We start from the raw sequence: 20,737 nt of genomic DNA, 5'->3' as shown, positions 1-20,737 counted from the left end.
AGGGCCTGTTGCAAAGCTTTTGCAGCTTTAATAGACAAGAAATGAGAGTCTGGAAGGAGGGCACTGCTGTTTTCTGTATTGTACAGATTGGAAGGTAAGCCATTTAGAAAATAAGTGATGTACCTATTTCCTGTGCTCACACATAGGACATCTGGCAGATGCAGGAGCTGAAGTAAGATTTTCTGAGCTTCAGCTGAGCTGTGGAGCTGTCTCAGCTCCTCAGCGTACAGTACTTGGAACATCTCTGGGCACAGGAGAGATCTGGCCTTAAGAGCGATGTTCCAATTAATTCTCCTGTGGGGATCCTGTAAGACTGAAGCTTATGTTTTGAAGCATAGACCTTCCCTTGGGTGTCATTACCTTAATTAAGAAAAAAGGTAAATGAGGGTGATCTAGGAAAACAGCAGTGTGCAGCCTTCTGTTTCTATGCTAAAAACAGAGGGATATTTCTAAGGGTGTTTTTGGGGGAAAGCTTCTGTAATGTGATGTTGCATTATAGGTGTAATGTATCTGCGTGATCCCATGCGGAGCGGGTGCCCGGTGTGGACGGGCTGCGGGTGCTGCTGGCACCTGCTCCGAGCAGCTGCCAGGGCTGGGTGCACTGGCTGGTGAGGGTTCGGCACACGGAGCGCGCTGGGTGTTTGTGGTGGGAGATAGGTGCAGGCATATTGGCCTTTTCAGTAAAATTAATAAACTTTATAGCTGTTACTCCTTTTATAGGTGTGGTGGCTTTTCAGTGCCTGGACCTTCCCATGTGAAATGTTTTCAGCAAAATGCTGGGACTGTAACATCAGGAAATGAGTGTGTGCAGCTCTTAGTTTCTGTTCTGGTGAAATCATGTGGAATGTCCTGGTCTAATCTTCATATCAATAATAGCTTTTCTTTCCTCTTTTGATAGTTAATACAATTAGAAAGAAGCCTATCAGGAGCCATCAGGTCCAGGTGCATAAACCGAATAACATAACTTAATTGAACTAAATTGATGTAAAAGCAGCAGTTTCTAGATTTAGAAAATGCAGCTGTTTTCCACAGAAAGAGCTTCACCCCATACTTACTAGTTTCTCCAAGGAAATCATTCCAATACTGAATAAACACCTATATAAATATGCCTTCCATAAATAAATAAAAAATTCAGATACTGTTAGAAGAAACCGCTTCCATATAGAACCCCTCAGTCTCCTTCCAGTGTGCCAGGAATCTGTCCCGTCAGCATGTGTCATGTCCTGTTGAGAAAGGAACTGGGGAAAGGGCAGATTTCTCAGGATCTGATAGAGCTGTGCAGATCAAAGCCTTCATTAAATGCCAACAGAAATTCAGTCTGGCTGATGCTGTGTGTTTGCAACACGCCGCACCAGCCAGGCACTGGCTGCACTCCGACCTTGCTGCAGCGCGGGGGGCTCCGCGGGGATGCACGTTGCAGAAGCTCTGTATGGAGCCGGAGCGGATGGCTGCTGTTACCCACGAGGAGTTGCTCCCTGGGCTTAAGGTGCAGGTGAGGAAAGAGCTCCTGGTAGCTTCCATGTTCTCCCAGAAAATTAAAAAGCGGAGGGTTATCCAATAAAATACTCAATGCCTCAAACCTTAGAGGCAGGCAGCTTTCTCCCGAGGGGCTGAGCACAGAACGCAGCCTTGACGTGATGGCCCTGCGGATGCTGCTTGGCTGCTATTCTGTTTGTTCAATTTCTGTCTTGATTTCAGAAGGGAAAGCAAGCTCCATGAAGTACAAGGTTTGGTTAAACTGAACTTTGACAAGAAGGTAAAACGTGGGTAGGGGTTTTACTCCTGAGCCCATAATTATCTGGTAAAATAAGCCTGGCTGTGCCATGAGCAGAACTGGCTGGGAGGGACTTTGGTTCAGGCGGCTGCAGTTTGCTGGCTACGCCTCGGAGTTTGGGCTGTCCTGGCTTTGATTCTCAGCCCTCGGTGGGCAGTAAGGGTAGCCGAGGTGGTGCCTCTGAGGTGACTTTCCCTTCAGAGCTTTCTCATAATTTGCTGTTTTTCCTAAGTCACTGGCCTGGCTGCCCTATGGCTTCCCCATCCCATTCTGCCCATTTTCACATTTGAGCAATTCTGTAGCTTTGTGCATCATCCTCCACTTAAATTATTTTTACCACCCCACACCCCACCGATTTTCCCAATCTTCTTTCCAGATTGCTCTAATGATTACAGTTACTTTGTTCACATCTCCCTTGCTTCTGGGACCTTAAAATAACTGCTAGATTAAGACATGTAATAAGAAGGGGAAAAAAAATCAATGAAGGCAGTTTTACACTTTTTTTGTTGTTGTTTTGCTGTAGGAGAACTGCTGCTGAAGTGTTTGGGATGCGAGGCTCTGGAGGAATGCTTGCTTGTTCAGAGGGGATTGTTTGCTCTGGGGGAGAAAAAACTAAGGGGAATTTTCTATATTTTTAATTTGTTGTTTAAAAGAGTTCTGAGAAGATTCGATTCTTAGGCCAAATGTTTCTTAATAGTTTTCACTTTTGATTGGTCTTACATTGTTGAACCTTTTAGATGCACTTTTATAAAGAAAAAAAAAGTTTTGGCTGTGACGGCTGTGTGCCATTCTGCCATTGCTTTCAATTGTGCTTGTTGACCCTGTTGTGCTTTCAGTTCAAAGGCTTTTGGGGCAGGATCTTTGCTCCAATTTTAGCAGCTTTGTGATGGATTTGGGTAGTGCAAATAAACATTGAAGTCTCTGTAAAATTGCATCCTGAGACTATAAATGAATAAATAAATTACAGGCAAATGTAATGTGTTTGGTCAACGTTGGCTGTAGTTCTTGGTAGCTCAGTTAATGTTTATACTTGCATGCTGCTTTCAGAGAAGGTTCTAAACATTTCATAGCTATGGAAAGATTAGAAAAAATTGGCACATCTCCAGTGATTTTGTATTTGTTTTTTTGTGTTTTTTTTTTTTAAAAAAAGATGATTGGCGAATTACTATAATTGCAGTAGGAGCGAGGAGATGTGGTTTTGCTCAGATTTCTCCTTCTTTTACTTTCTCAATAGCAGCATTCTGGTGGAAGGGCAAGTCCTTGACATTGCAGTTCAGTGTAATTATTCCAGAAAAAATCATGTACTTAGAAGCTTTTATGTTAGTTTCAGATTTCAGCAATGATAATGCAAATGATCCTGAAGGAACATGAGGATACTGTGTATTTTGAAATCGTAGCTACATAGCTGTTGCTTTTGGCACCCTTGTTGTAAACTTTCTCCATTAATATAATTTGCATAAGTGAAGCTGCTTCGTCTCATCCGCACCGGAGGAGGCTTGCGGGGAAGTGGGAAAGTGTTGCTGAGCTTTAATCCTTCCCATCGCAAATACGGTTCTTGGGTGGAATATGCTATTAATCATTCTTGACAATTATAAGGGCGTTAGTTCACTGCAATGAAGTGACTTGGCAGTGGGCTTAGCATAAACTTTAGAGGGTGTGCAAAGGCAGAAAATGGGGTAGAAATGGGTGAACTTGGGGCAGAAAATGGCAGAGCCCTGTTCTTGTCCTGTGTAACATTGGTGCAAGAATAACTGAGATGTGTTCTGCATGCGCTGTCCGTTGCTGTGCAGGCATGCACACGGACGTGCTGGGAGAGAAATGAAAGTCTGGTGTCGCTCATCGCTGCTTTATTTGTCAGCTGGTGAGACTATGAGTAGAACGAGCATGTGTGCTAATTAATGTAGCACCAATGATCACTTTTATATCTCTGTTACATAATGAAGTCGGTTGGATATTGTGTTGCCATCAGGGGTATTTTAGTAATATTACAGGATGCTAAAAAGTAAAAGAATAAAAGGAACATATTTTTTTCTCAATGTCACTTCATTGTTGTCCAAAAATGTTTTTTCACAGTCTTCTGATGATTTGTTTCCTCTTCAAATACGGAATTTTACAAGTAGTAGACCATCTAATCTGATATATTTATCTAATGATCCTTTCTGGCTTTATATGCTGAGAATTTACTTTTCCCCATTAATTGTTCGAACAAAACTTGCAATGCGTATTTTCCAGCATCTGAGAACAAAATAATTTAGAGAAGCATTAACTTCCGCTGAACTTTGAACTGGGTATGAGTTTGAGAGAAAGCAAAGGGAACTGGATTGCATGGTTTATGGTATGTTCACTATTTTTTTACCTCTTATGTAGGAGGGAAGCTAATTCTTTTTGATGGGTTGCATCAGGTGTCTGCGCTTCACTTTCGCCCCCAAAGTGTATCATGAAGCTGATCCAGGGACTGTGATCCAGTGACTCCTTGCAGTTTATGATCTCGTTCGAGGGGAGTTTTCTGTTCAGTTGGAGAGGTACTTCATGCCAGTGATGAACGTACTACAAGAAAATAATATCATCATTAGTAATCAGTCACAGAGGTTTACTCTTTATTTTGAGATGTTTCTTTCCTTCTCCCTGTCGTTTTGTTATGTGACTTGTTTTCTTTCCTACTCTGCAAAACCTCAGTAAAATACTTTAAAGGCAAAGCTATATTACTAATGATGCATTGGCAGTATTATCCTTCATACTTTCAAATTTTCTTCTCATTGGAAATTGGGTCTAAGTGGGCTTGGTTATTTTCTGACTGTGGCAAGCTCAGGTCTTTGTTGGCTTTGTGAGACTTCCCTGTGTGTGCGTGCTGGTGCATTTGTGCAGAGTGAGAAGGCAAAGAAGGAGGGAAAGACGAAAGCTGAAGATCGAAAGGGATGAGAGGACGTGATAAATATGGTGCGGAAAGCCAGGTGAGAAAAGGATGAGAGATGTGAAAATGGGAAATAGGGAGTGATAACAAGAAGGAAGAGGTGAAAGCAGAAGGTGCTGGCGGGTGCGGAAGTGGGATGCTCACAGTGTGGAGGGCAGGAAGGTGGTGGGGGTAGTGCAAAAGGTTGGCAAAGGCAGTGGTAATCTAGTTGCTGAGTATCTGGCATTTTCTTGAAAAAGTGATTATAATTTGAGTAGTGTTTGGGTGTGCCATCAGGAGTTTAGTGTGCTGGGTGCTGGATACATGCATGGCAGGGGGACGATACCTGCCCTGATGACAAAAGGAGAAAAAAAAAGAAATACAGCTTTATTTTACAGACTGGGGATCTGAGGCAGATAAAGTTTATGACTTGTCTGAGATGGTACAGGAAATGTTGATAGGGTTAAATACTGAACTCTGTTCTCCTCAGGCCAGTCTCTGTAAAGCTGCCGTTTCATTCTTGTTTTGTTTTTCTGTTCTCCTTTTTCTGTTTCAGCATATAGGTGAATATATTAGTGAGTGTAACTGCATTCTTAATGTAGGTAAGTTTCTTTAATGCTTGCAGTAAGGCAAATAATTTATTTTTTTTTCTAGCTGTGGTGTGCATGTGTGCATCTGTACAATAGATAATATACCACAAATCTGAATTCTTACTGATTTATAAGAAAAATTAATATGCTTTTATGATAAATAATTAAAACCTCCTTTAAGATGCCACAGTAAGAAGGCCAATAGCAAGCAGCTTCATACAGTAAGAGTATGTATACGTATACATACCATCGCATGTTTCTTTACCCTTTCTATTTCCTAATTGCGAGATGCTTTCAAAAGACCTCCTGCATAATTTAGTATAACAAACCTGTAGGGACAAAATCCATGCATCTTTGAAACTAATAGCAGAAGTTTTAGGAAATGTCAAAATGAATGCTCTTTATTTTACTGTCCTCCATAACTTCTGGTTTCTGCATACATCCGTTGTGGTCGTGCTCCTGGCTGCCTGATGCGCCAGTGGCCATCCTGCAGGCTGTGCGGTTGCAGATGCAGTCATACACCCAGCGGGAGTTTTGTTTTTTTCTGATAGGTATGCTTATCTTGGGACTCGCAGAATATTACTGATCTCTTATAGTGGAGGGAACAGCAGGAGGAATGATTGCTGCCAGCACTGTGCGTGGTTCTGGCTGCAGCCAAGGACAGATCCTGGCTCTGGGGTGGGCTCCCTCCCTAAGGGACCTCCTGGTTTGCTGCTCCTGGTGTGGCTCGCCCGAGAGAGAGGATTGCGGATGAGTGGTGCTCTTGCTGTACACATGTCCTTTTAACACAGGAAAGGACATAATGTGTTTTCTCCTTAGTTTTTCAGAAGATGTGTTTTCAAGTAGACATTTTCTGCCTGCACCGACCTTGGCACCGTGACTGTTGTCTGCGTCCTGTCAGGCTGCATGCCTCCATGCATGCTTGTAGACAGTGAGACCTTTTTAATTACAGAAAGTGTTTTAACCTTGAAGGTTGCTTTTTAGTGCGTTTCTTTGATAAGCTCTGAAAGGCCAGGATGCTGGCTATAGTAACTAGAGCTTCAAGATGCATCTTAAAGCACCTTTTAACAGATTCTTCAGCTCACGCTTGTAATAAACCCCTTTGCTGGGGAGGTGGAGGAGCTGGCCTGGTTAGGGCGACCTGTGCTGTTCACAAAGTTTATAGTTTGATGACAATGCAGATAGTCATCTTTCTGCCTGCTTCTGGGCAGGCGGCGTGCTCTGAGCTGCTTCGCAAGCCTGGTGTTTTTGTTCAGCTCTTTCTTTAAGGGCAGTGTCTCCTGTTGGGATGCAAGAGATGAGCCTGCTGAGCGCCCACGGCCGTGCTGCAGCACCCGGCTGCCCACACCCCTCGGCATCAGCATGAAGCGCTACGTGGGTACCATTTGCATTGCCAGGGATCGAGATGCTTCTTTTATTTGCAATAAAAAAACCCCAAAACTCTTCCAGAACTTCTTTACTGTGCCACCTCAATGTTAGTTCTCTCTGACCGACCTTGGCATGGGTGCTGCTGCGTGCCTGGCCCTGGGGCTGGTGCAGTTCGCTTACCTGCTTGATCAGGGCAAACGGCTGCACCGTGCTCCCAGGTACCCCCTTAAATTTGGTCCCGATTAAACCAGCAAAGAGGTATCTGGAGTCCAAGTTACATTTCTCACAAAATTTTAAGCCTGACTGTTCCCCTACAATATACTTGCCCTGTAATTTCAGTTGACTTGTGATACGCGGACTGCAAACTGTGTGTTTCTGTAATTTTTGTTGTTTGCTATTTTCTTCTCTGAAATAAAAAATATATGGACAAAAAGTATTACAGTCAGATATGCTTTTGTTTCTGAAGTCTCCATGGATTTTGTTTTTAGACAGCTTTTGTTTCTGCTTATTTTGAGTGTTGCTATTAAGGTAGATCAGGCTGTGAACTGAGATGAACTTATGCAAAAAGTCCACTCCTCGCATTAGCGCATTGTTTGCCCTGAAAGCATATTTGGATATGGAAAGCTTTTCAGAAATGGCTACATTTCTGTGAAATGCAGCTTTTAATCCCAGATTGTTTACGTGTAGGCAACTAATGATTCAATATACCAAAGCAGAGAGGGAACCTTCCTTCCTGTTTGTGGAATGTGCTAGGCTCCATTTAAAAATTTTCCATCCTTCTGAAAGCTATGTGGGCTCTGTTTCCTTTGAACTCAGTAGGGTTTCTACCTTTAACTTCTGTGGGAGAGTTAGAAGGTAACTGGGTAATCATAGTTCGCTCCGTGTAATTTTTTCCTATTTATTCATATGGATGAGAGAAATGGTTTTAAAGGGGGTTCAGAAGCTGGAATGCAGTGTGGAGTCCAGTAGCCTGTGATCATTTCACGGATTTGTTCAGACTCTGTAGCTGCAAAAACGTTTTGTTCCTTTGACATGTTATCCATCAGACCAGAAGTACTACATATCGAGGGAGAGGAGGAGAAGTGCTGGAGGGATTTATTCGTTACACAATCAGAGTGTTTTCCTTGACATTTCAGTCATACGTTAAATTTTTCATTATCTTTTCCCATTGTCTAGACGAAGATATGTTTATGTAATTTCTTGCAGTGCACTTGTTCGAGCAGAGGAAAGCTTTCTTGATGTCATTATTATTAAAGAGGCTTATTATGTTACTAATGGTCTAGCGGTCAGTGGGAATGGGACTTTGCTGAAGAGTGCTTTGCATGCAGGCGCTGCGATGGGCTCGGGTCAGCCCGGAGGCTGAGGAGAGGGAAGGCTGTGGTTGCTGTTGATGCACAACATCTTCATTTATAAGTGGGTGTTCCTGTAAGCGTGGAGAGACAAGGGGAAGCTCTGGCTGGGAGAAGAGGGATGCAGAGGGAAGGAGCCCGTGGGCGGGTAGAGCTGCAGGGCTCTCCTAAGCCTCCAGCCCTAGACTTGGGCTGAGGGCTGCTGCCTGCCTCCGGCCACCCCCTGGTCCTGCCAGCCCCCCAGGCAGCGGGGGGACCCCGGTCCTGCCAGCCCCCCACCCCGCTCTGCAGCCCAGGGCAGCGGGGGGAGCTGTGTGGCTCTTCCAGCCCCTGCTCACCAGGACGGGATGGCAGCAGTACAGCTGGAGGTGTTTTGCCATCAAGGTGCTAACCTGTTATGGGTTCAGGAGAAGAATTAAGTTTTATGGTCACCACCTTGAATGTGTTAAGCTAGGATGTGTATTTTTAAATATCTACCAATAGAACAGGCAGCCCAATTCGGCAATTCTACCGATTAAGTGATAAATTTTATTTTACTATTTGCTTTTCCCAAGTACAGAACTTGATCTCTAGATAGTGCCTCCTCTTTGTCTGAAATCAGTATTTCCTTTAGGTTGTTAAAATGTGCAGAGAGTAGACCTAGTTTTTAATGAACAAGTAAAAAGACTAAAAAGTTTGCACTGAATAATTTATAATCTCAACCTGATTAACAATGTTTAGCCCTCCCAATTCTTGTTTAACTTGATGTGAATGCTCGCCTCCACAGTTCTCGCTTTGTATCATGGTGTTCGTAGATCTGTGTTCCATGTGGGGCTTTGGGATCTACATAAAAACTATCAACAGAATAATTTCATAGGTGGGGGTTTAGGGCCTTTGAGGTAATTTCTTGGCTTTTATTACAGACTTTTTTTTTTTCTGGTCAAGTATTCAGACTTCATGTCTCACGTCCTCATTTGAGGAGGAGCACAAATACTTTCCTCCCTCAAAGATGATGAAAGGGATGATTATTAACGTGTGAGGTTTTTTGGAAGCTTACCTGCTCAGTTTTTTCCTGACAAAGTAGTTCAGAGTTCACATTTTAAAAGGGTTTAGGTGCTCAGTCTTACTTCTGCAGAAATATGAGTGATACTTAACAGTCTTGTTTAAGGCATGGGTACTTTCTACAGGGTATTTATGGTTATTTTTATAAAAATAAAGAATAGATATGAAAATTACCAATTTAAAAATTGGAAACAGAAAAGTGGAATTTTGACTTAGTACTATAGGAATATAGTTGTTTTACCAAGGCACAGTACTGCTGGGCAACATTGATTTAAAAATCTGTGTACTTGTAGTGTTGCCCTTATGAAATTTTTATAGGCATTATATTAAAATGCATATTGAGGTTACTTTCATTGACAAATAAAGGAAATCTTTGTTAACGTGCTTTAAATGAGTGATTGTGACATTATAAATTAAGCAAAGTAGATGTTAAGTGCGCTGCAGCCAAGCTGGGGGCCTAATGGAGCTTCTGTTGGCTCACTTTCTAAATGGAACGTGGCAATTGCAGTGTTAACAGCCCAATGTAGTGTTGATCAACTTGCACATTTATTTTACATTGTGCAAACTAAAACCTGGTGCGAGAGTAAAGAAATGAAGCGATGACCAGAACGTGCCATGGGAAGTGCTGGGACCTGTATTCCTTGTGTGCTTCTGCCTGCAGCCTCCGTTTTTAAGGAGAAACACCCCCTGTTTGGTGCTGCAGCAGCAGTCGCCCCATACTACCCTTCCATTCAACCCAGGAATATCTAACTGGGATAAAAACCCAGCTGGGCAAACCCGGGGAAAGGCTGGGAGCTCTCCTTTTGTGCTCTTGCTTCTGTAGTGGATACAGCAAAGGGAACTGTGTGCAGTCACTGGTGTTAGGGTTTTTTTTTCCAGTTTATGGTCAGTTGTGGCATTCTCAAACCTTATTACTTAAGTATAGATTATATACTTAAGCATATAGATAGATAGATAGATAGTATAATGTCATCCTGCCAGCACTGCCAAGCCCATGACTAAAACATGTCCCTGAGCGCCCCATCTACATGTCTTTTAAATACCGCCAGGGATGGTGACTCCACCTGTGTTTGTGACTTGATGACAGGCTTGCTGGCCGTTAATGGCTGTAGCCCTCTGGACTCTCATGGTCTTTAGATGGAGCAGCAGAATGCCTGTTGTGCTATGAGTTGATGCGATAGGTAGGCAGTTACCACATGAGTCTTTCACACTGTTTGTTCATTTTAGTAATCCTTGTCTCTAAAGGTCTGGTTTAAAATAAGCAGTTTAAGTAACTTTTTTTTCTTTTTTCTTTTTTCTTTTTTTCTTTCAGTATACGCAGTGTTATGCAGAAATACCTTGAGGAAAGGGGTGAATTAACCTTTGACAAGATCTTTCATCAGAAAATTGGTAAGTCCTATTTCAATAAAATGTTACTCGTGTAAATATTTTTAAGGTTGGCCTGCCTGCCACTTCTCTGTAATGATTGCTGAGAAATCGGTGTTGTAGATGTTCTGAAGAACACTGGAGTATGGACAGGACTTAGTAAAACAAAGGTCTTCAATAAAATGAAATGTTGTGAAAGAGAGGAAGATGAAGCAAGGCAATCTGTCAACTTCATTTTCTGGAAAACTACTGTTTCCAAGTAATTTAATTATTTTCTCATCGAGGATAAAATTATATTACTTGGTATGGGCTTGTCAACAGTATAATGTGTCACATCAGTTAAACTTTTTTTTTTTCCTCTGCAGGGGTAATAAGCTTTGTTGGTAAGGGAGCAGTAGTAAAAATACCATACGTGTTGTCTTGACTGTCTGACATCATGTTCTTGCTCACAACACAGGGGGATGTGGCCTGGGTGAAACTGCTGCATGTGGGGGGGTGAAACTGTTGGGGAAAATTGACTTGAGGAATCAGTGCTTCCTTGTCAACATGGAAGGATGTATCCAGGGAGTTTGCATAAGAGCATCAAAGATCAGTTACTGTGCAGCATTTTAGTTAACAGTGTGAGTGCTGGGATGAAGAACCTCTGTATTCTGCTTGTGTGCTGTAACCACACTGAGAACAAGGACAGAATTACAAGAAATCTCCATAAACTAGAGGAGGGGGGGACACATGCAGTGCTTCTTGGTTAAACCCAGCAGCATCCTCTACACTTGTGCTGCAGGACAAATTACACAAATACAGGCTGGAGAACCACTGATCAGGTAGATGTTTTTAATTGACTTGGCTGTTACAGTGAGCCGTAGGTTATTGTCTCAGCTAGATCACACAACTAATATGAAATCAGGATTGTAGCCAGTGAGGCATGTGCAGTAATCCTCTTTTGGCAGAATATTATGTCCATCCTGGCACCGAACTACAAAATATACATGGACCTACTGGAAAGAGTCTGGGAAAGAGCAGTGTGAGTGAGCAGCCCTGAGCCGTCTGCTAAATATGACCTACAAGGAAGTATTGAAATAGGGTACTATGTAGGCCATGAAAGAGAGAAGTAAGGTTGAACAGTCTTCAAAACCAGAAAAGCTGTTTGAGAAATGTGAGGTTAGTCAATTTTCCAAAGGCTTAGCGTGTGAATTAAAAAAAATTTGGATATGAATAAAATGATTTTTGGAGTAGGACAGGTAGTAAAGCAGGGGAATGGATTTCATGAGGGGGTTTGCATGTGTCTGTTAGGGTAGTATGGCTGCTCTTGTCTTGTGAAATGGGGACAAAACCATAAAACGGGCTGGCAGTACTTGGGGAGATTAATGGATCTGTTCCTGTCTGAAATACACTGAGACTGTAATTAATTGTGGAAGCAAATGCCCACGAACAAAGTGCTGCTGCACGTCGTTTCCCAGGGAAGGTGGTGCAATGGGGCATCTTTGGGCTGCTCGAGCTTTAGCTGGTCTCCATGGTTGGAGCAGGAATGTCTTCTCCCTTCCTGGTTGCCTGGAAATGTGTGGCTCAGCAGGTAGGAGAATATTCTGGAGTGGGAGTTTTAAGTATTGCCAGATTAAAATAGTGTTCTTGTATAGTATCACAGATTGTCATTAATGGATTTCATAGCTTCATACAAAGAGGGTTGTGGAAACACCAGTCTAACATATGTGTTCATAGAAGTCCCATGGAGCTTTCCATTGTATTGCAGTAATTGAAGTGTAGTCTGTATATGTGTGCATAAAAACTATGACTTTTTGTTCTGGTCAAAAATTTTATACTGTAAATGCATAGATACCTCATTTGCTTGTACTGACATCTCTCAGTGTGTGCTTCAGTTTAGATGTCTGTGCTGAATCATTAATATTTTGCTGTAGCATGGTAGTTGCAAAATAAGTGGAGTTTTAAGGACCAAGCACAGGATGACTTTAACTGTTTGATTCTGTTTGGTGGCAATGAAATTAAGAAGTCTCTTCCTCCCTTCCCCCCCACCCCCCCCCCCCAAAAAAAAGTCAAACAGAACACTTATATATAATGGATAGTTCTGTTTTTATAATTGAATACTTTTCATTAATAGTCAGTTCAAAAGAAGGGTGAAGAATGTTGCAGTTATTTTGGTAAGTTATAGCAATTATAGTTGGAAGGATTGTATGGGGTTTTTTCTACACACACACACGCACCCCCCCCCCCCCATGCTGGTAGCTGTTGAACCTGGAATTTTAGAGTCCAAAGTTTCATTAGCATATTTGTTTCTCACTTACATCTTGAGATGCATAGTTCATAGATGTGCAGAGAGTTTTTCTCCTCTTTTCCCCTTGGTACAGTCATAGCAGTACTTGCCCTCTGTTACCTGGAAATGAGGAGGGCTTCTGTGACCACTTTGCTGGAATTTCAGTTACTTCTGAAGCTGGTTTCTTCTGAAGTAGGATTTAGAATGGAAGAAAAAAAAAGATTAAAGATAAACATGACTTTTTAACAGAAGACGTTGCATTGCACTCGAAAATATTGTATTTCCTTACTGTGGTGGTTTATTTAAATTTTATTGCATTTTCTAGCTTGTTCTTTGCCATTAAATTAGTTCTGTTTCCAGACATTAGCATAATTGCTTGTGGTAAAGTACCTTCAGTTTTAGGCGAGCATTATGCAAAAGGCTGTGAAAATAAATATGGTGAGGTAATTAAAAGTCTAATCACCTTTTTACTCTTGTTGTCGTATCTTTCTGTGGCGGGGATGTGGAGAGACTGCAGCTAATGCTGGTCTGGGGTGGATGCCCCGCAGGAGGCAGCCCCTGCTCGAAGGAGTTCAGGTCGATCTGAGTCAAACGAGTCTCTGATCATGAGCTGTAATTCTGCTGGTTCATCCCCTTGCTGCTGGCTCTTCTTCTGCCTTTATTTTCTCAGTTAAAGAGCCATCTAGTATATGGTGCTTTATACTTATATACTAACTATAAAACTTCATCAGGCTACATATTTTTTCCTTTGGCAAGCGATGTAGATGAGGACTGTTAAGCTTTTTTTCTTTTTTTTTTTTTTCCCCGAGACCACAGTTCGTTCTTACAGCTCCAAGTAATTTTTTTTCTGTTTTTGAATATCCTTCTTTCAAATGTAAAAAACAGGGCTTTGATCAGCTGTCTGATACAAGTCTTTCTGATGTCATGTATGGAGTCCTTCCTGTTGGATGTTTTCCTATGTGTATTCTAATTATGGTGCAGGTCTTACCAGCTGCAAGTGTTTATCCTTAATGAGCCCTTAAATCCTTTTAGGATCAGTGCTTTCCAGGTCCCACTATAAAAGATTGGCCCAAATTCCCTCCCTGCCACTCACCCCAGGTGTGCAACTGCAGGGAATCGCATGGGCAGTTTGGGCTTGGAAACCAAAACCTTTGCTCTGCCCTTTAAGATCAGAATCGGAGCAGGAAGCTCCATCAGCGAGTGGTGTGGCAGCAGCCTTTCCAGGGATAAAAATGACCTGGAGGCTTCATAAGATTTGCATAAACAAGTCTCTGTCCTCTGTTTAAATCTTTTTCTTCATGAAGGCAAATAGGTTCCTCACATTTCTTGAAGATGGCATGACTGCAGGAGTGATGCTTCACGATGATCTTGAACTCTCGAAGAATCGCCTAATGAGTCAGAGGACATGAAGATAATAGAGCCACACAGAAAAATGCTCTGGCAGTGCTTAATAGCCCAGCAGCCGGCTGTTCCTGCAGAAGCTGCTTCCTCCACAGCAGAAGCTTTATGGGGAAGTACAGCATGTCTCAAAGCGGAGTGCATAACCACCTTTAGCTGGTTTTCTTTTTACCACATCCTGTTTGCTACAACACCAGATTATCTGTTTGCTTTAGAAAAAGAGACGTTTTCTGGTATCCCAGTATCTCTAACTCACACATGGAATCCACTCTGCTTCATGACTGTGTTAAAATTGCACATGAGGTTCTTCTTGTGGTCCCCTGCACGTTTAAAAATGCTGCTTTCCGAGGGCAGTTTTGAAATGAACTCTGGTGTGCCTAGCTCTTGGGTGGATTGGGGTCTGCTGTGGCCAGTGTCACTGTCAAGTGTTAAAGGGAGTGAATTAGGTCATAATACCACTTAGAAAAGGATTATCATGGTTATTAAAGTTAAATGCTTCTGAGCAAAGTTTTTGTGAGTTACGGTTGAGTGACTCTGATGCCTGAGACTGGACTTTCTGACAAATTGAATCTACCTGTAGGCAGGGAATAAAGTTGGTGTAGAACTTCAGTGGTATGATGGTAGAGCATCCTGCAGCTTCAGGTCCTGGCTTAGGTTCAGCCTTGGCTTCTCTGGTGACTGTATGGAAGCTGGCGGGACATGGCAGTTTGTCTACACCCTTCTCTGTTTCTCATCTGTTGCACAGAGCCATTGGGTTTGGGTCTTGGGGAAAGATGAGAACAGAACATGTTTTAGCTGTTTCAGCAGCTGGTCATACCGCAATATAAAATTTTCACCTTGCTTAGTAAGTAACTTCTTTTTTTCTTCTGTTCTCCCCAAAGTTGGATCTAATTTCTGTTTTATTTTCTTGAATATAACACTTCAAAAAAGAACCAATTAAAAAAACTTGTAGTTGACGTAACAAGTTACAAACATGTTTTTTTTTTTCCCTATTTACCATCCGCTTTTGTGTAGTGAGGAATGATCTTTCTTGGGCAATTCATTTAACTGTCTTTCATATCCTCTTAAATCAGCAGGCTCCAAGTTGGAGGTCTTCCCAGCCGGGGTGAGCATTTTGCCATCTGTATCAGTGCTTCTTCCTACACACGCCTGTCTTGTGAGGGCCTCTCTCGCTTCTTACCCGCTCCCTTTACACTGCTACAGCTAAGTATAGCTAATGTATATTCTGGTAGCTTTTTAGCCGAGTTTCCAGAGCAGATGAACGTTTGGTCTGTTTTGTAGTTCCTTCTGCACAGACAGCCTGCGACTGTGGGGAGGGACTTTTCTGCATGCCCTCTGCAGTTAGAGGGAAACGTGCTCTTGACCGTTCTGGCTGCTGTTTCCTCCAGTTTTGTCAGTGACAACTTTCTGTTGAAAAGAAAAAAAAAAACAACCACCAACCCCAAACTAGGGTGAGAACAGCTAAAGTGTTTTTTTGGGGTTTTTTTTAGGGCAATGAATCATGTTTTCTGTTGCTTGTTTCTCTAGTTATGGACACAGTATATTTCATTATTTCAGAATTTTGATGCTAATCATTAGATGGATCTTGAGTTAAATTCTGTTGTGAAAAACATTCTCGCTCTTCCTCTTTCTGTTGCCAATGTGGTAGCACTGCGCTCCCCGAGATAACTAAAAATAACAGGCTGGGAAAAGTACCTCCCTAGAGCATTATTTAAGCTATTGTTTAATTTAAGCATAAGATCTATGTGCCATTGGCATTTTGAACTAATTAAGTAGTCCTCTGAGGAAATAACAATGAAAGCAATAAAACTTGGTTGGGAATAAAGAAAAGCACCTGAGTTTTTGGCTGTTAAATGAGCAGGGGATGACAAAAGTATTAGCAGATCTTGCTCCTAGTCGCTTCTAGCCACTGGTGGTGACTCTGGAGCTGCGGGCCAGCCTGCACCGTCGGGGAGGGGGGATCATGCCAGTGGCGTGTTCCCAGCGGTGGTCCAGTGGTGGTGGTCCCAGCGCAGGGCTGACTCCCCCAGTGTGTTGGGGAGCCGATGGGTGCGAGTCCCTGCAGGGGTGGGTCAAGGTCCTCTGTCCTTCTGGGGAGAGGTAGCGATGAGTAGGGGGGCTGCACAAAACCCCATGCTATGTGTCTTTATAAATGGAGAGTATTTTTAGAGCTGAAGTCACCCAGGGGCATACGTTAGCTACTGATCTAAAACTTGAATGATTGAAACTGTCACAGCCTTGGACTTCTTAACAGTATTCATGAGAATTGTAGCACTGCGATGATTTTACTCTGTTCTGGTATATTGATGTTAAATAATGTGCAGCTGTGAAATAGGGAAAATAGTTAATTGCTTGGCAGGTTTTCTGTAGAAGCATGAAGGCGGGTTGGTTGTTCAAGTGGTTTTATTCTGGGGTTCCGTTTCTGACCTGGGGAAGACAGCCACCACACAGAAGTAGACACCATCAAAATTGGGAAGTAACTGTATGAACAAAAAATATATTGAAAATACCATTTGAAGATTGATCTTATTTCTCATGTTACTTCTTATTTTCAATTGAAGTTTAAACTAAAACGGACTGTGGATAGTCTGCAGAAGGCTTTTATGAATCTATCGGAGCCATGCCTTCCTTGCACATTTCATATGATCAGTTAAAAACAACACAAAAACCAAACCACAAGTAGATGTTGGAAACTGTGTGATTGTAAACCGAAACGGAAACTATTGAAGTAAGACCTTTCACAGGGGAGCTGTTCCTCTACAGCAATTCTCCGCTTGTACCAAACTGGGGTGTGGACAGCAAAAGAGAGAAAACATGCACTCTTCTTATAAAACCCAGTCTGTTTTGCTATATGCAATATTTTTTTGCTGATTTAGTGTTTGGATTACGATCTAGTTTTTATGTCATAATTTAAATGTTACTGGAGATTACATTTCTTTCAACATACTTTAATTTTGTGGTAAAATAAAAGTGATACTTGCATGAATTACACTGAAGATCATTTAGAGGGGTGTTGATGAAGCTTCCTCCTGTTGATGTTATGTGCGTTTTACCTGCAGGCAGTTTTAAGGAGGTATCTGTCTTGTGTGTCAGGGACAAACAGTATTCAAAGTCACTATAAAAAATGTATGTATTCATTTTGGATTTTCTTCTTATCATAAATAATTGAGTGTTTCTTTGTTGGGATGCAGCCTGATATGCTCCCATGCCTGCCTTTGTGGAGGGGTTGAAGATACTCAGTTGTGTGATTTCCCAGTGGAGTTGCAGATTTAAGTCTGAGCTTTAAAATAAGAAAAATATATATCCTGTCATCTGAAATGTCACACAATGGATAATGTACGCATGCTTATATATATTAGCATTTATATACAGTATTGTTCTTGGAAGACTTAAGCCATGGGGGGAAATAGTGTTTATCTCAGCAGAGCAGTGTAATTATCCAGTTTTTGGGGGAGATTATCGAGAATTCCAGGCAGACTAGAAATTCTGAACTCCAGAAGTAGTAGTATAGGAGAGGAGATAAGCAAGATAAATAACGAATATAACATATAGAGGTAACATATTATAAATTATTTGAACGAAATTGCAGTTGGATGTTTCCCGGGTTAAGTTTTCAGCAAGTATACATACCAGACAGTAAACTCTGAGCTGCTCGTACAAAGCCTGCAGTGACTTTGTTGTGCACATTCCATAGGTTGGTTTGTTTTTCCCCAGGAAGCATGTCCGTAAACTCATTCCTTTCAGATGAGCTGAGCTCGCAGTGATTTGTTTGGTCATCCTGCAGCCGCACACCTGAGGCTTCGCAGCACTCTCCTGCAGCGGCCAGATGGCATCTGCCTGCTGGTGTGGCCAGGGGAGCCAAGGAGGAGGAGAAGAGGGCAGCCGGCCTCAGGCTCTCTGCATGGGTACTGGCGAGGGATGGCACGTCCAGCACACCGCTGGGCTGCATGGCCTCCCGGTCTTTGTGCAGCTGGGGCAGAGGATCGCTGGGCTCCACAGTTAGGTCCTGCTGCTGGGTGGGACCTTTGTGGCTTGCCAGGTCTACTACCCGATTGCAAGAAGGGGTTGCAAAGACCAGTTTGGAAGGCTTTGCACTAAAATGTTCTAAACCCATCCTTAATACAGTGCAAAGTGACTTCCACATCGAAGATAGTGTTTTCTATCTGCTTGTGCTCGCTTGAGCTTTCTTAACTCATTCTGATGGAGTGTTCTACCTGTGTATAAAATAAACAGCAATGGCCTCTGATCTTCATTGCCCCCTCCTGCCCCCCAGCACTTTCTCCGTCAGTCCAAAGCAGTTGCACTCCCATGGAGTCTTTATCAATGTGTCTTGAAACAATTCACAGACTAATTAATTCTCTGAACACCACTGTGAAATAGGTAAATATTAGTTTTCCATGTCTGTAATGTGGCATAATAATGACTTTAATGAGATTTACCTGCATAGCTCTGTACTACTAATAAAGCAAATTCGCTGGTCCTGCCAGTGCTACTCATTCATCTCAGTGGGATAACTCATTAGTAACAGGAGAAAAGCTCAGAAACCAGGAGAAGCGTTAAGTAGTCTCTAAATTACTGAAGCTGTTAAGTCTTCTAACTTTCAGCAGCGCTTTCAAGAGAGCGAGCAGCTACAAAGTCGCAGAGCAGAGATGCTGGAGAGCTCTGGCTATGGGTTACCTCGTAAATTCATCTGCAGAGCAGAGAACCAACATAGGTATTTACTATAAGCCTTTCAGATGCTTTTCTGTTCTGTACCAGTGTCTGTCCTGTAAAAGAATGATGCATAATACGACCTGCAAACCTGCCTGGGAATTGGTCTGGATTTGCAAGGTTCTTGCAGTAGAACATGACTTGGTGCACTGTCGGGAGGTGAGTAATGTACACCACCAGACCTCCGAAATCTTCAGACTCTGGAGGGGAACAGAGCAGTAACCTTATAGGGTAGTTGCTTCTCTCTTTCCTGGCCTCTTTCCACTGACAGCATTACATCCCGTCAGGGCCTCTGTAATATTCTGCCCTCAGATGCGTGCATGTCTCTGGTGGTTGGATAGGTAGGTTCAGAAATATGCAAAACAGTTTCTTGATGTTTCTAGCTACTTCTGTCAACAATTTCTTTGATTACAAGGGGAAAGAGTATGAAGAGAAGTAGAACCATCTGTTTCTGAACCTCCAGCTCTCAGCAGCTTTCTTCTTAGAGCACACAGAATGAACTAGCGGAAGGCTTTAAAAATCACATAGGAGAATAATCTGTGCTCTGCCACTGTTGTGTTCGTGGTTTTGCTCCTCTCTACTTAAGTGCTGTGTGTATTTGTGTGTTGATTTTAAGCACAGTATAACAGGCTTCCTACATGCTGTTGCAGAACAGTTTGATTCTTTACAGTGGTTAAAATACTGAGCAGTACTTGCGAAGGTGAGTACTGGCATCAGAGACTTGAGAATACTCTTCTGTTGTGAAATTATTCCTGTCTTTGCTAAATAATCCTGTCACCTCGCTCTCCCCCAAGAAAAAGCGCACACAGACCTCAAACCTTTCTAAGAAGTAGAAATACACCTCCCAGTGTACTTTGTGTGTTAAATCATTCATAACAGTGCATGGTTCATAGCATAGAGCATTGCAGAAGAAATGGTGTGCTTTTCAGTAACAAAGGGATACTGGCTTGCATTATTCAAGTAATTTTAAAAAGTTGTATAATGGAAAACTACTGATCAAGAAAGTAACAACTGTTACTGCCTTCACAGGGACTGAATATTCTGTGACATGGGGAAAGAGCTGATACCACAAACAACCATCATGATTGTTAAGCTGCTAATACTTGTTAGCTTGCTAATAGCTTGCTAGTAGCTGCTAATGCCACTTGCAAAGGGGGTGGGAGTTTCTTGTATTTCCAAGTGAAAAAAGAACAGAACCTCAAGTGCTAAGTTTTTCTTGATGAGCTTTAGTGAAGGAATTTAATCACATTCTTCGTAGTAACTGATTGAAATCAAACCCTTCAATTCTGTGTATAGTTGTCTGTTAAAAATTAGAATATTTTTACATATCTTTGTTTAGTGATATTAGTCTTCCATCTTTTAGAGGTAGTTTTTCATATGTACAACCCTGTGTTTTCTTTCACCTTTGATATATCCAATGCCTTTGATACCTGACTTTAGTTGACTGAAATTCTACACGTTAAGGAAGACCAGAGCATGAAAGATCGGTACCAAGTGTGGTTGAGATGTAAGGTTCGTTTTGTTTTGGTTTTTTTTTTTTTTTTCCCCCATGGCTTAAAAAAATAATTTATTGCATGTTCAATATTCAGAGGTACATTTCATGAAGATATTAAGATGATATGTGGTGGGTTGGTTGTTGTTTGGTTTTTTTGAGACAAAGATCCAGTGGCAGTTGCGGTGGGTGAAGTGCAGACATCTCTATTATTTTTTTTTTTAATGATTTACAGCCGCATGTTAAAAATAGAGCACGTTCTTCTTTTCATTAGAAATCCTTTTATCATTTGAATTGGTGGGACACTGCTTGACATCTTGACAGCTGCGGGTCCTACCCTTTGAAAGCACTGTACTCCTGGCTGCTGTCAGAGGACTGGAAGGGTGTTTACTGCAAATGCAGGCTCTCTAATCCACCTCAAGTGTTTTGCTCCAAACTGATGTTATGGACTTGAAGCAGAATAATAATTGAACGCTCTCAGTAAGTTGGTATAT

General features: G+C 42.1%; 1 protein-coding gene and 2 long non-coding RNA genes across 5 annotated transcripts in view; 2 read left to right on the top strand and 1 right to left on the bottom strand.

Moving 5' to 3' along the window:
- GRK3 (G protein-coupled receptor kinase 3) overlaps nt 1-20,737 on the top strand; it is a 76,446-nt gene that overhangs the window by 7,016 nt on the left and 48,693 nt on the right. For both annotated transcript variants that reach the window (XM_055797977.1, XM_055797978.1), the window contains exon 2: nt 10,325-10,401. In XM_055797977.1, coding sequence (XP_055653952.1) covers nt 10,325-10,401 — 77 coding nt within the window. The remainder of the gene's footprint in view (nt 1-10,324; nt 10,402-20,737) is intronic.
- LOC129783968 (uncharacterized) lies at nt 4,303-7,058 on the top strand. The gene is made up of 3 exons (XR_008746181.1): nt 4,303-4,725; nt 5,221-5,266; nt 5,806-7,058. It is a non-coding gene; the product is annotated as an uncharacterized LOC129783968 (long non-coding RNA).
- LOC129783967 (uncharacterized) lies at nt 12,582-19,333 on the bottom strand. Of its 2 annotated transcripts, none has more exons than XR_008746180.1 (3): nt 17,672-19,333; nt 13,107-16,521; nt 12,582-12,830 (listed from the first exon to the last, which is right to left on the bottom strand). It is a non-coding gene; the product is annotated as an uncharacterized LOC129783967 (long non-coding RNA). The 2 variants fall into 2 exon arrangements; XR_008746179.1 differs by having other exon boundaries at nt 13,107-16,468.

This window comes from Falco peregrinus, chromosome 2 (assembly GCF_023634155.1).
Source record: "Falco peregrinus isolate bFalPer1 chromosome 2, bFalPer1.pri, whole genome shotgun sequence".
NCBI lineage: Eukaryota > Metazoa > Chordata > Aves > Falconiformes > Falconidae > Falco > Falco peregrinus.
This window is presented reverse-complemented; position numbering and strand designations above follow the sequence as displayed.